This window comes from Eutrigla gurnardus (genome assembly GCF_963514095.1).
Source record: "Eutrigla gurnardus genome assembly, chromosome: 17".
NCBI lineage: Eukaryota > Metazoa > Chordata > Actinopteri > Perciformes > Triglidae > Eutrigla > Eutrigla gurnardus.
In genome coordinates this window covers 15,609,835-15,625,725 of record NC_139928.1, presented here as the reverse complement: position 1 = coordinate 15,625,725, position 15,891 = coordinate 15,609,835, and the positions used below count along the sequence as shown (strand labels likewise).

Below are 15,891 nucleotides of genomic sequence, written 5' to 3'. Positions count from 1 at the left end.
TATATAACTTTATTTAAAATATTGTTACAATTTATTACTCTACACAACATTTTCAAACCTTTTTTTCCTTTTTCTTGTATTGGTTAGTTCACGTGTTCTTTTTATTTCATGTTTTTTTAAAGATATAAAACTCCACTTTGTCGGCTAGTTCTGAATCCGCTGTTAATTGATGTTTTTCGACGCCACCTCTCTTTTTAACAGCTTGTGGTTTTCACGGTGTAGTTAGCCAATACTCTCCATACAGTCGTTCCCCAAGCACAAAATTAATGATCAACGGCGGCTCTAGCGTCGCACACTATTATTTCCCCAATCTTAATAATTTCTGTTTAAATAAATAAAAGTTTTGAGTTGGAGAAACAAGAGTGCATTTTTGTCCAAGAGATATTCTCTTTTACTTTTTAAAACAACTATTTACAGTTTATGCTGGAGATAGACAAACAAGGCTTAGGTTTTTTAATTAATGTCACTGCCTACTAGCCGCGGGAAAGCCCTGTGTTTCAAAGCAATAAACAGAAATTAATTACACTAAGGCTAACACTTTTTTTTTTTTTTTTTTAAAACTGCACTTACATCCACCCTTCATGTTAGTCATAGGCAGGACCCGTCTGCTGAAATGTGAAAACCAGCAGCTAATGCCCCCCCCGAGCCGTGTTCCAGAGGTCGACAAACATCAGGTCTACACGTGCGGCTCCGACCCAGCAGACGGACTTGAGCGGCCTCATGAATGCCACTCCAAAAACACTGGACTCTGAATGCTGTCGAGTTCAAAACCAACAGAAAATATCACACACAATATCTGCCACCGAACGATGCAACGGAAACCGGCACCGACGTGCCACGAGATTCCAAAAATGGCAATGTGTTCCTATAGCAACGGCATCATCCGTCATTCTGTTGCTGATGAATGCAAACTTCCTGAGCCTCACGTGCAGCCGACACTCGGACGTTTTTAACCGACCGCTGCCATGTTTGCTGTGCCACCCGACATTCTTTAACCTGTTACATCCTGCGTAGAATTTAATCTTTATGGAAAAAATAATAATTCACTTACGAGTCAAGGCTGTCCAGCATCTCAAAACACAAAACACAGGTAGCCCACAGTACACAGCATACACTGACAAACGAACAAAAGAACACGGGCCCACCGTACAAAAGACGTGCTTCTTAACATTCCTGTCATCTCTCTGCTTTCACCTAAACACTGTTACAATGACATTTATCTCACCGATGGCAGAACCAGACAACGACTGACAGTACGCGCACCTGCCTGTGACAGGGACTGAGCGGAAGATGGCACCTGGTGCAGACGAGACAAACCGAAACACACACAAAACAAAATAAAAAAATCGAAATAACGTCAGCTTTCTAAAAGCCTATTCACAGCAGCGTGAGCCACGGCGATGGGGAACAAACATCAAACACAAAAACAACACTGCTTTGAATACAATACAGGGAGGAGTGAGTCAGTTTGCTGACAAGAATCAAGGGAACAGAGGCTGCACTGAGCCGCCGGTTGAGCCAACGTGGTGCTGCCACGGCAACCACATCCCCCCCTGTGATGACGGGAGACCAACCTGGAGAGAGTACAAGTAAAAGGACAGAAACACGCACAGCCACGCCACCTCCATCCGTCTCTCCCTCTACATCGTCGAACGAAAAAAAGAATATCTTCATGCTTGAACGGCTTCAATTCTTATGTCATCCATCTCTAAATTGGCTATTACTCTGGCTGTCAAAATGACCATCCAGCAATCTGCACATTGCAGTTTCTTTCACGACCCATCTATCTGTGGTGAGTGTGTGTAAAACACACATATGTATTGCTATAGGCTGCCGTATATGACAACATAGCAACCACTGGATGACAAATAATAAAAATATCTAGCGATGTTAGTTTTTTTAAAATCATAAACGGAGTAGCAGGGAGACAGATATGTGTGCGTTTGTCTTGAATGTTAGCTAGACAAGAGGAGACGCCGCCCATTTGTCTCCATCTGTCTGGCGTCTCTGCTGTCGTACAGACACAAAAACCCCATCTTCATTTGCTGGCTCTCATACCAACAGCTCATCAGACACGTCCAATCACAGCCTAAAAGCTTATCAGCAATGTCAATGATAAACACAGAGGACACACGCGCGCACACAAACCACACACATACACACACAAACAAGCGTGCTCCAAGGTAACCGACTTGAAAGCAAATTATGACTAAACCTAGGCATGAATTAACCATTTCATTGGACAGAAAGATAAGCTCAACTGTCAAAATGTATATATTTTTATAACGAAAGAGGACCTTGAACTCGTGCTCTCTAAGTCAGCATGAATAAAAAAACAAAACAACAACATCACTCTCAGTTCCAGGTTCGTGGTCGCTGCTAGACAAGTCAAGTATAACTCAGTAATGAATCAGCCAAGATAAACTACTAGACATTAGTAGGATAATTGCATTCATGTAAAATCAAGATATTTACGCACACAGTCTCCATTCGGAAGACATTTTTGTCTGCATTTAAACCTGCTTTCTACTTTACAGTGTGAAGCATTCTAAAATGCTTTAAACTGATGTACAAAAAGAAAGCAACAAAAATGGAAATGCGGCTCTAAAACGCACAGTATCTGTGTAAATTGTAAAACTGTCATATAATCATATGTCATGTGCACATAACGCAACTAATACTGTACCAATGCAGGTGCAGTAAGAGGCAGACAGCTGCTTGCATTGTTATGTATGCTGGTTGCAGTCAAACAACTTTATACTCTCTGTCACACACACACACACACACACACACACAGTCCTCGTGACATGGTTAATGGACAAACAGCAGAGGAGTGATACTTGGGTTGAGTCACAGAGCCTGAAGGATCACTCTTTCAGAAGCTCAGAAGATTTCTATTTCTGCTCAAAGCCAACAACTAAATCTGACTCGCACTCTGCTGCCCTCTGCTGCCTGTTCTGAGAACTGCAGCTCAACAGAAAAACAAAAAAACAAACTCTCCTGCCTTTTATATTCACAATCTGTCGGTCAGACCCAGAGCTATTTCAAAAATATTTGGCCCATCAACCATTTGTTCAAGAGATCATCCCTGCACAGCGGTGGGAATGAGAACGCCTCTTACAAACTGCAAAGTCGGCACAATAAAACACTTGCAAGAGGGATAAATACACGTACTGACAGTAATGGCAGACTGCCAACAGATGTCATTCTGTGGGTTAGATCAGAAGAAAAGGTGAAAAATTGAGATTTGTTAGAGCAGTTTGAATGCAATTCAGTTAGTTTTTTTTTTGTTGTGTTAGATCAAGAGACCAATTATTACAGCTCTTATATTAATTTTATCAGAAGTAAGATTGTTAAACATACAAATAATTACGAACCATCCTTGTTTTTCAGTTACATTTGTGTCGCCAGCGTTTCCTGACGGACAGAATACTTCTCACCTTGCAGATAGAAAACATCATTTTTGCACTATTGTCCAGTGTAAAGCATCATTTTTGCTTTCTTTCTTCATCACTGTTAAAGAAGTGAAAACAGCACTTTTCGCATTTTTCATCTCCATCATGTCAGTTCAGCGGAGGAGGGCCAGGCTGGAGGCTTCGGACCGAGCCGCCTGCGTTGGACGATCCTATCCCGCGTGCCTGTCGAGGCGCTCCCTTTGCCGCAGCGCTGTGGTGACCCTAACCGGTCACACACGGTACGTACGTGTTACATCTCAACCAGTGGGCGAGAATTTGCTCGTGTCCTGCCCCACGTCACGGGGCGGTTGCATGGAGGAAAACACGCTATGGAGATCTAGTAAATGACATGAAAAGTTGGCTTCTGATTATTGTCCTTCACTGCTCTTCTTGCTGTGTGTGTGTGTGTGTGTGTTCCCCCGGGGGTCGGCTAAGTGGGGCTATTCCATTTTCGGTCACTTCCAGTTTGTTTTTCGGGGGCGTGGGTCGCCTCAGTCGTTTTTCACTCGGTTTCTGTGTTGGTCGATGGACGCTCTCTGGGGTGACTGTGATGATGCAAGTGGACCAGTTCTAGTTCAAGTGATGACACATGAGTTTAGGAAGTTGCAATCTCCCCCCCTAGGTGGCGCCATCCCTTCTGCTGTGTTTCCAGAGGAGGCAGATACTCTAAAAACACAAGAGAGACGGTTCAGGGGAGACAGGTCTGAACGATGGCCTTTTTACCACATGACATGTGACTTATGAAAACGCTACCACAACACAGCATGCATCCGTCAGTGTCTCGGCAACAGTGTCGCTAAGAAACTTCCCTGAATTTCAACTGTGCTTTTTAATAAGTCATGTGCCTTTGTGGCATGCTGAAGCCCTCATCGTATAACTGATTTCCTCATCCATCTCTGTTCCTTGCTTCCTCAGCCTCATACCTTGCTCGTCCACATAGCTGCTGGTCTTGTGCCGTCTCTCGTGGGACAAATTGTTCCTTCTAATGTATGGGTTCCATGGCAACGACCCTAATAGCGAGTCACATGTCTATCCATGAGTCTATTCGGTTTTTTCACTGAATGCACAAAGTCTTCACACAGCAACCTGATAGTGCTGGAGTAGAATTTACTCTCTCCTTAGTCAAGTACGCTGTGAAGCTCTGGTCTATAGAATGCAGCCTTTTTCTCTGCTGTGAACTTTCCCCCCGAAAAGGGGAACGTTCCTCCTAATGAAAAAGCAGTTGCACAAGAGATAATAAAACATAATCGTATCTGAAAGCACCTTGTTTAGGGCCATGTCTAATTTAATGGCACTGAACTAAAAAGTTACTTATAAACTAGTGAAACGCTCACAGATATTTATCCCTTTAATAGACAGGAATAAAAGAAGGCAGCGTATTTTAAATCCTCTGCCTGCCCTTGCCCTTTTTGTCTGGATTTTTTTTTTTTGCATAATTCATGGTGCTTGATGAGTGCTGTCATTCAAAACACCACTCAGGACCACATCTGAATACATATTTCTTCATAATTTGCCCTAGATAAAATCTAGTCCCCTTCAATGTCGCTGCTTTGCTGCTTTGTTTTATCAACTGTGTTAAAAACACTTTGGGTTTAGGACAAAAATACTTGCTGCTCACCATTGTTACTGCAGTTTTTGTTGTCTTTGTCAGATGCCTCTTCCTCAACCTGAAAGCAATACACAAGAAATATGAAATTACTAAATTTAAACAAAATCTTTTTAGGGGTAACACTGTATTCATAAAGGCAAAAGTAAAAATAAGCTGTGTTTAGAATGTCAAACTTGGCATGCAGTCATGTGCTTCCCACAATGAAAGAGGAAAGGAGTGGCCCTTACCTGTTTCCTCCACTTCAGCTCACAAAAGACCCGCTCGAAGCACTCATGCATGTAGTTGAACTGGAGGGGAAAAAAGCAAACAGAATTGCGGGTGTAGTCTGCAAAGTCATACTGGCAAGTTTATGCTTTTTAACACTGCTATAGCTGCATGTGAAGGAAAGTGTGACGGGTAAATCACATTAAAACCTAAAAATCACAACATATGTCACTCTAAAACTGCAAATTCCAACAAATATATGTCCAACAGAGGTGGACGTGTGTGTGCCCACTCACGTATGGAGTGAAGATCTTGACCCAACGAGGTTTCTTCTCTCCTCTGGCGTATTCAAAGCAGAAAGCCATTCCCTCCTCGTCGGTGTCCCAGCGCTGCATCTCCGCCCACTCAAACGCTATCACCTGGTTCTGTGGGAGAGAATTTAAAGTAGGGAAAGTCAGGCATATAAATTGGTTTGCTTCACAACACAGCGCCTGGGAAATCTATAAAAAGGAAAATGCAATATTTGACTTTATTATACCAGTTAAAGGCAAAATTGTTTTATTACATAATAATATAAGACAATATATATATTTTCACTAAATGGTCAAATACTATGCTGCCTTAAAACCTGATGCATTGGATCCTCTACTTGCACTGCATTTTAAATCATCATAAAACTAGCAAACGCTCACCTCCAGCGTGCCATCCTCGGTACAAGCATGCAGCTTGAAGTGATGGATGCTGATAGCGGTGATGACATGCCCCTTCCTCCGGGAGTCACAGGAGCAGTGGGGGAACGCCACCTCATTGTAGCCCTCGCACGTCCGCAACAGACTCAGGTACTAACGGGGTGTTAGAGAGCACACACATCAGTCACTAATACTGTAGGAAAACGGGTCATGGCAATCTAAATAACATTTACATCTCTTACTTAACTTACAAGTGTAACTTTGCCGTTTTTAACAGAATTTAGAGCAAATGATTGTTCTTGTTTGCATGCTGAGACACTGCCTAACATTTGGAGATGTTGTGCTGGGTGTCTCCGTAGGTGAGAATGTAGCTTAAATTTACACACGTAGGACCTCAGACTCTCACACGCCACAGTTCGGTTAATGTTCAACCAACACCATTATTAAGTCAACGGCTTTATATGCGTTTACACCACGGAGGGTTGCATTCTGAAGCGTGAAAGGGTTTCCGACTTTTCTCTTCTATTTGGTAACGTTTTGGTGATGGCTCTGGTCAGCAGGCAAAAAGTGTAGCCATCCCAATCCCCTCCCTGAACAAAGAGTGGTCTGTAGGACTGACCGTGGCCATCTTGCGCTGCTCTGCCAGTTTCTGCAGCTGGTAGGATTTGTCCTCTGTTTTTATGAATCCCTTCTTCACATCTTCCAACGCCTAAACAGACAGGGGGGAGGGGGCGGTAGGAAGAGATACAACACCATTTATTATTTGAGGTCAATTCACAGCATTATCCATTAAAAACATTTGGCAAGAAGTGCCTCGAGTAACCAAGTTCAACGGATGACAGCGATAACCTATTGTGTACATTTTAAAGCGGCGATAATCAATATGACACTGTGGCTGGGGTCGCTGGTCGTGATGAACCTGGAGATTAATGCAGCTCCTTTCCTGAGCTTTACAGGGAGTTTGTTTTGCTGACTTTCCTGGTGGAAAGTGCTGTAATGGGTCACCGCTGATCATCACAAGCCGAAAATGCTCCAGGGAGTGACCTTTATTGGTCAGCCCGATAGCTTGTAGACGGCTGCTGCTGCTTTGGTTATTTTAGTGCATTTGCATTAGAGGATTATTTATGCCAGGTCACACTTTATACTTCAAAATATGTGGAAAAAATTGTTCTGAATGAAATATTTAAAATGTTCAAGGATTAACCCCTGTGTGATGAAATGAATGGACTGAAAATGACGTAATTATTTGCCAACACACTCCCAGCTGGTAAGGATTCAGCTCCCACTACGCCAGGTGTTGTTTACTTTATTGTTTAGTTTGGCAGTCCTGTGATACTACATCATCAGATTGTGTTTAATGACTGGGACAGCTGGATAAAATAACAAGTATGCCTTACGCTGCAGATTTATTAAAGAGCAACGGTAAAAGTGCATTTTTAACTGTGGGAATAATTAACTAGACAGGGAAGTGGGAGATTGTGGAGCCGGTATGTAGTTAAAGCTTAAAGAGTAGAGTGATACAGTCAATTTCACCCACCGTGGCAGAAATAAACCATGATAAAACACTGAAACCTCCAACCTGTTTGAACAGTTCAAACTCAACTCAGAAGACCACATCTTGTGCTGAGTTCCCTTAAGTTCATGGCAAGGGGGATTCCATGACTGTTATTACCTGGTGAAAGCAGTAGTGCAGCGCCAGCGGGTTGTCTCTAAGCAACTCCTCCTCTTGGAAGCTGAACAACCATTTGCGCAGCGCCAGGCAAGTCCCCGGCACCGCCGATGTGTAATTCTGCACATAAAGCTTGTGGGGGAACTCATTAGGCGCCAGCTTCCGCACTGCAACAAAAAACAGACAGAAAAGAGTGGGGTCCGTTTAGTCATTAAAAAATAATTAATTCTAGCCTGTAGAAAATTACCTGCCCTTGCTGTCCAGAACAGCACATACCCCCTAGGCCCAATTAACTAAACTAACCTGCGGGATGATACAGGTCAGGTCTTTATTTAGAAAACTAGTGGTCATGTGATGATGTCACACAAGACAAGGCTTTTAAACTACACACATTTGAATATGCAAAAATACTCTGAAACATCAAATACACACACTATTCTTACCAAAGGAGTGGTTGATGACTTCAAAAAGGGCAAAGTAGCTCGCCATAATACTGTCCATTCCAACCTTCATCACTAATGCCTACAGGAAGAGCAATAAAGAGTCAGTTATGTAAGAAAAACATTGTTTCTATTGCACTTTTTTCCCCCGTATGAATGTATCCATTACACCTATGGAATATCATGCATTTGCAAGTAAATCTCAGTATCATAATTAGTTTAGCGAAGCCAAATTCAGCCCAGCAGCATGCCATGTGATCTCACCTGGTAGACCTGGTCTGTGGTGCCGTTCTTGCGGACTCTGACAGAGATGGTGGTCTTGTCTGGCAGGGCTATTCGGAGCTCTACATCTGTCACTCCATTGTAGTTCTGCACAGTGAAGCAACACATGAGAACAGCTGTAGAGTTGGATTAACAAGGGCACTGTGTGTGTCCGCCTGTATGAGTATGCATGCGAGCGTTTCTTCTGAAATACTGGTAAGGGCTTCTGGATATCCAAAAACATACAAACAAGACAAAATCCTTATCCTGTTATCTGTGTTTCTTCAAGGGCTGAATTTTTCTCAAAATCAGAGCCAGAATATCAGATACATCCATCCCAACTATACATTCTACTAAATTAAAGAATTTAATTTGTAAAGCACAATATAATAAACAAGGTACTGTGGCCGTATGCAGATCACCTGACTTACAAAACAAAAAGTGTGCATATGAGAAGGTTTTGAAAGTGAAAGAAAAACTCAAAGCTACAATATTTCAAGTCACAGAATCAAAATTCATACAGAAAGAGCTCCATCCAAATCTAGTACAGTCCATATCAGAAATATATAAATGAGATGCATACCTCATCTGATTCAGAAAGAAACTCCTGCATGATGTCACTCTCCCCGATCACCCGCACAGAGGAAACTAGAGATAAATACAGAGGCAGATGGAGAGAAAGGGGGGAGGTCAAACTGTAAATCAAATAAACAAAGGGCAGCAAAATGTCACTTTGTCTGTATCCTCGGTTCAGATTAACAGTACTTCCATGTATGGTGGATCATATTATTTTTCATCCCGAGTTATTTCTGCATGTACACATAATTATCCATTCTTTCCCGTTGCATGGCTATTATGTATTTTGATAGATCAAAGAAGCTTGTTGCACTTGAAAATTGAGCTGCGATTCCTCTCGAACAACGAAATTGAAAATCCTTTTATTTTTCCCAACACACAATTGGGTTTTAGACGCCAGTGACCTTTCCATATAAGCTCACCTCGCTCAAGATATTCCTCCAGGCCTCTACGCCGAGCATCCAGCTGCTGTTCAGACAGGGAGAAGGGCCATTTACCAGGAATCTTTGGGAAGTTGAAGTTGGAATACTCCCTCTTTAGGTTCTGGTTCAGGATGGCAAACTCCCGGTAGCGCTTTGAGCACAACTGTCTACCTGACATGTACACGTTGTACACCTACAGTCATTGAGACATAGATGGGACAGACAGACCGTAGTGCATTAGACTAGATGACACTGATCTTTACAATCAAGGAGGTTGCAGCCGCAATAGGCAAATCGTTACTCACCACAAACCTCTCGGAGTGCTGCTCTACATGCTTGTATGTTGGAATTGAAATGGGCACTGCCTGCTTGTCACTGTAGTCATAGTTGGGTTGGACATCCTCTCCTCCTTCCAATCCATCAGCCTCCTGAGCCGGGACAGACAGCACGGCCAGCACCAGCTCCTTCTCCCCTGCACGGATCAGGTCCACCACCTGCTTATGGGTGGCACCTTCCACACTCACCCCATTACTGGAGGGAAAGGGAGAGCAAGGGAAAGGTGTAGGAAGGAGGACAGGAGAGAGACACAAAGAAAGTCAGCGAAGAGTTTTAAAAACTTGCTCTTTTCTCCACATTTGAAATCCAGCAAGTAATCATTTGTATGTAAGGTAACATGAGACCAATAGCTGGGGCAACAAGAGACTGAGTCGTCTGCCTCCCTGAATTAATGCAAATGATGGCGCAAAAACAGAATTTTAGAATGACCAATGACTCGGATAAAGAAACTGTATTTAATATGGATTAGTCATCCTGTCGCAGACAATAACCAAATTACTGAATAAGACTCATCTCAGACCTACATGGCATAATTTCATAATATTTTACTAATGCTGCAGATATGAAGCCTGTTCATTTCTGACTATGTGTGGTACCGTCAGTGCATTTTGTCCTTCATTGAAAAACACAATGTTGGGAGTGCTGAGTATCCAGGTCAGGTATAATGTCTCCCCTGCCTTTGGTGCTGTGAGACACCTTCCTTTTGGCTTTGCTGAAGCCAGATGGCACAAGCATCAGGTGTCTCTGCTAATCTTCCTATGAGAAACAGCGGTACAGACACGGGAGAGGAGGGAGCAAGCAAGAGTGCAAGCACAGGTCTGTGGTCCACTATATGCCACGTCTCTATTATTGCTTGTATAGTATCATGCATCACAGTGGGAATGAGTTAAACAGACAAAGAGAGGGTAGTTGAAAAGTAAATCAACAATGGAAGATGGAAAGTTGTTTAATTATGGGAATAGAGATAGTTGATAACTGGACAACAATCGTCCTCTTATTAGACAAAACAGCAGCAAAGCAATGAGCCTGAGAGAAAGGTGTCTCAATTGCTGATCAGCAACAAAGGAGGTTGGAACTGGGATGATATGAAAATTGCATATCACGATTATCTTGGCCAAATTAATTGCGATTCGTGATATTATCCCGATAATCATCAAAATGTGCTTAAAAGTCTTCAAAAGCACTAAAACATACTGGAATCACTTAACATTAAGTTTGATTCATATGATCTCCCTGGCAACAAAAAACCTATCACTAAGTTCAAGCCTTATAAAACCTGATAAGATTATTCCTTCTGTACACGTCGAAGAGCACAGCAAATTCCTTTTTTATCATTACATTTCTTTCCAAAAGTGACTATAAAAAATATGTATACAGTATGTTCTACACAAACTATACTCATGCAGTATAGTATAGTATACTCCTACTATAGAAGTACCAAGCTGGCTTGAGTGAAGCAGCACTCTTTCCTTTCTTTGTTCATAAAACTAGTAAAAATGCTGACATATGTCAAACCTACGTGGATGATTCTTTTGAGTGTTTTGCTAAATGATCAAGGTGGTTAATAAGTCACATGATAAGTACTGGCCCTGTCACATGACCAGAGAGATTTAGCAGTTAACATGGAGAAAACATAGGGTGGGTGAAACCTTTTTGATGCCTCAGCACGTTAAGTAGACCAGTGTTCCTTGTTTCTCTTCTCCCTTTTTCTAAGTTTAACCTATTGTCACCACACATATAGGACGGACACACACACACACACACACACACACACACACACACACACACACACACACACACACACACACAGTTGTAACTATACATGATTATTTACAAGAACATTTTGTTCATTTGAACCTTTACAGCATTTACACGTCATTAGAACCACAGTGGGGGAATCATTGATCGTTTTGTTTACTAATGGCAACTGACATTCTTATATTTGGCTGCAAATATGAACTGAAAAAGGGGGACATCCTTTCTCTTTAATTGTACAGCACGTTTCAGTAAATATAAGTATCGTCTAAGAGACGTTTTCTAATCATTTATTAGGTTATTTTAATGAAACTGTCTATGAAAACACTGCATTTAACTGTAACTTTTCCAGGCACCGTAGAAAATGTTCCACCGAACAGCAACACTTACGTCAATCACGTAAACTTGGGACAACGAGCAAAAAGCAAAGGCAGCACCTAAAACGGTCCCATGTCAACAACGTGCCTGTTGCGAAGGTTTGACTGTCAGACAGAGAGACGCGCAAACTCGCACCGATACTGATTTAAGGGGACGACCCTGCCGTCCACTGTCTTCGGGTCAGAAAACACGTCCCTACCGTTACACAATCCACAATCCAATATCAACAAGACTAGTCATTTATTATTCGCATATTACAACCACGCCGAAGCGCTCACTGCGCAAAGGGCGAGCTAATACGAGACGTTAGCTACCTGGCTCGCTAGCTAGCTAAAGCTAATCAACATGCACAGCCTGGTGTCCAACTTATGTAAGCTGGTTAACGTTAGCTTTCTATTTCACTGCCTGGCGTTAGCTTCGTGTGGCTACATCGCCAAATGTTTACTCACGTACGTCAACGCACAAACTGGACAAATAACCAGTTAGCTCGGCAAAGTGTTTAACGTGTCGTTGTGTTGTCATCATAACAGACGGGTGACGTTAGCTAATGTTAACACATGCTTGAAAACGGATCAACACGGGCTAAACTAGCTAGCTTTTCTTGCTAACTACCTGGCTATTTGAACAGATAAGAGGCTGACTTACACCTCCAGGATCCGGTCACCCTTCGCTATCCCAGCTCGGTCTGCCGCGCCTCCGGGCAAAACGGCGCTGACGTGCTGGAGAGGAGCGTACAGTTCGCCGTTGATGCTCCGAAGCTGTCCCCCTTCGCTAACTTGACCGCGGACGTTGAAGCCGTATCCGGACTCCGACTTGACGATCCTCACCATCCGCGGACCCGACGTTACCATCACGCTAGCTGCTGCGTTCTGGCCAGCGGTGCCCGCAGACGAACCGACAACCGGGCCGTTCCGGGATGCCGAAGGGAGAGCCGACCGAGTTTCATCGTCTTCGACATCCGCCATCTTATCCACACAGTCCCTAGCCCCCTTCCAGTCGGTGTCTTATCGTAAATTCAAAACAACACTCGAGCTCTGTCCGTCAGTAAACGTTAGCTCCACGGACCTTTGTTGATAACCCGCCCCTCAGCAGCGTCACGAGACACGGCCTCACAACGTGACCCTTGGAGGACGCGTCACACAAGTCTGGTCCGTCTGTATCTCGTCAGTGTAAAGATATTAGAATAACAAAATGATGCACACACACAAACAATCTGAAGATTTATTGATTTTAAATCACATCATTGATTTAACTCTCAAAGGCCACTTTGAGTGCAATACCTACATATGTATATAGTGTCTTTTTTCATGTATAATAATTGTTTTAATTTATGTTTATGTTGTTGTACTTGCTTCTTGTTTATTATTTGTAATTATTATTAAACGTACTTGGCAATAAACACCTTTCTGACTCTGATTTAAATTTAGTTCATTTATTTATTTAGCCCATCCCATTTAAAAGCAAGCTTTTATGACAAGACATGTAACACTCAGGAGGTAGCAATTAATTATATTAAATATTTTTTTTTATATATAAATGGCAATGTCTCTTCAAGTGCCTGTTGCCTTAGATTTCTTGCCTGTTCTCTCTTGATTTTAAATTTCTCCATCGCTGATTTGCCACCTGTGACACATTTTAAAAACTGATGCTAAACACTGATATTATTGTGCTTTGTCTTACATTATCTTGTGTGATCCATCTAAACAGTGACGGGGAATCACCTGCAGTAGAGGTGCTAACTGCTAATTTTTAATTAACATCAGTGTATATAATCATTCATTATACTGTCAAGTCACCAGTTGCAGTGTTTGTTTGGAATGAAAAATACAGGTTGTCAGCCTTCAAGGCATGTGACTATAGTCAATAATGTATGGCATTGAAATAATAGTTGTGTCAAAGCTTCGGCGACACACGTCACTGATATTAATCCTTGACTATACAGTCCAAAACACTGATGTTGATCAAAGAAGCTGCTTGGAGAAAACAAAAAGTCTTCAGTAAAAGAAACTCATTTGAATCAGTAATGGGGGAAAAAAAAAAAATAATAGTACAAATTACCATCATGAATTTTTTTTTTATTAATTTTATTTGAAAATTATTATTATTTTTTTTTTTACATACTTGCATTCATTTATGTGGTAATCCATATATATTTGTGGAGTTTAACTTCACATCCATCCACTTTCTATAGCCCTTCTTCAAGGCAGCCTATTTTTAACATGCACAGTGTGAGAGACTGGCAACCTGACTGGTTGCCCTGCAAGGTCTAACACATACAGACAACCGCATTCAAAGTTGCACCTAATAAAGACTATTTCGATTTTACAGTTCATTGAACCTGCATGTCTTTTCGCTGTGTGATGGCAATGGGGCATTCACAGGAAAGTCACACACAGGGAAACATGCAGACTTCTATGGAAAACCTGTGAGGCGAAAGTACCAACCACTGAGCCAGTGCTGGCCTTGCACATCGTATTCATCTATTTGTGTATTACTTATTGTTGGTTTTGCATGTTTATTATAACATTACATGAATGCAATGTAACCAAACAAAATATTCAGGTCACTCAAAGCTATGTTGAAGAAAAGAAAATACATATTTTTTTCAAAGAAGGAGTGAACTGTCCCTTTAAAACCCGGTTAAGTGAAAACTGAACCACTTAAAGTATCATTCTTCAGACTAGGGCACTGACATGTCTGTGCATCTATTTTGTGATTTCATGGTAATTTAGTAAATAGGGGTAAATATGGATTCCAATTTCAGAACAGCTGTCATGGGGTCTCTTTCTCAGCAAGGCAGCTCCCTATGCTGGCCCCAAGGGGGCGCTTGGATCCCTATTCTTTGCGCCTTCACCATCCTCTCCATGCAATGCATCATAGCACACATGTAGCAAGCCAATGAGTGCCGTTTTGACAGTGCAGAACTGAGATTGAGAGGTCAGAGGTCACTCACCACCACTAGATCTCCAAATTCAACCTGAAGCAGTTCTTTCAGCTCTGCCTTAGACTGTCCGACCCCCCTCTTTGCTGGCATATTTATTAAAAGTTTAAATGAGGAGATCCATAGCATGCAGGGGTCTAAACATGATGATTGCTGGTTTAAAAGGAAAGAAGGAATAAAGAGTTAAATTGCGACACATGGAATGGAACGGGGGTGTGGTAAGCTGAGGAACGTTTGGCAGCAGAGAGTTTGTAAACGGATGCAGTGGAGCGGTAGAGCCAAAAAAAACCCCCAAACAAAACAAATACCATATTACGGTTCCGGATGTTTTCTTTGCTTTTAGTTAGAACCAAGTTGGATGCTTACTTGTGAATGTTCAGTGCATCCGCAGTAAGACATTTCTGGCTAAGTTTAGCCAAATAACTGGCATCTGAGCAAAATGAACAATTTCTGCTGCAAATATACATGTCGAGCTAGCAACTTGGTAACTTTGAAGTTGTGTTTTACGCATATAAAACTTGTAGAAATTACATTAAAGGTGTTGCATTCAAAAGAATGTGAAACAAACAATAAACGAAAAACATTGCTTTGCTTTTCTCCTCACCAAAGCTGATTTGTGGAGATTTGAGAAAGGTGAAAGTCAGTCTAGAGAAGCTGTGGTGATGGGAAACAATTGTTTATATATTTTAGGATGCTTTATACCTCACCACATGCTTCCTCCCTCCCTCCATAATACTCTTTCATCTCCAACCACTCCCACTTTTTAATTTCCCCCAGTTATTCTTTGAGAAACACTGAATTTATTATTGTAGTGTCGTCAGCAAACAGCTGATCGTTGGAGCTTGTGGTTAAGGTACGTATAGTGCATGTTTGCATTTTGAAGGGATTTTTGAAAGTTTAAAAAACGCTGTATGTTAAGAATACAAGATTTTATTTGAAGCTGCTATTACCGCTATTAAGACTGTCAACGGCATGAATGTGTAGAGGGAGCTACATCATCTTTATAGCAATATCTATATTTTTCAAACAATAGTTTGTTGTCATCGCGGGAGCTACAAACCGGATGTTGGAAGGATTTGGTAGGTTCAGAATAATACAATGAGTTGTCCTCAGAGTGGGGCTGCCTGTGTGTGTGTGTGTGCGTTTGTGTGTGTAA

General features: G+C 41.9%; 1 protein-coding gene across 1 annotated transcript; it reads right to left on the bottom strand.

The window, feature by feature from the left end:
- Nucleotides 1–395: 395 nt before the first annotated feature.
- On the bottom strand, nucleotides 396–12,877 carry snx27a (sorting nexin 27a). The gene is made up of 13 exons (XM_084031380.1): nucleotides 12,440–12,877; nucleotides 9,631–9,856; nucleotides 9,326–9,518; nucleotides 8,911–8,975; nucleotides 8,331–8,435; nucleotides 8,070–8,148; nucleotides 7,630–7,793; nucleotides 6,577–6,666; nucleotides 5,961–6,110; nucleotides 5,565–5,693; nucleotides 5,292–5,351; nucleotides 5,074–5,122; nucleotides 396–4,121 (listed from the first exon to the last, which is right to left on the bottom strand). Exons 1-13 carry the CDS (start codon nucleotides 12,757–12,759, stop codon nucleotides 4,051–4,053), a joined length of 1,701 nt encoding a protein of 566 aa, XP_083887506.1. The 5' UTR covers nucleotides 12,760–12,877; the 3' UTR covers nucleotides 396–4,050.
- Nucleotides 12,878–15,891: the final 3,014 nt, after the last annotated feature.

Bases quoted from the DNA above. Each gene is read 5' to 3' on its own strand.
- snx27a (XM_084031380.1), bottom strand. From the start codon at position 12,759: ATGGCGGATGTCGAAGACGATGAAACTCGGTCGGCTCTCCCTTCGGCA. The intron at 9,519-9,630 runs GTGAGTAACGAT...CAATGACTGTAG, and splicing joins AGCACTCCGAGAGGTTTGTG to GTGTACAACGTGTACATGTC. The intron at 8,149-8,330 runs GTGAGATCACAT...CTCTTCCTGTAG, and splicing joins CCACAGACCAGGTCTACCAG to GCATTAGTGATGAAGGTTGG.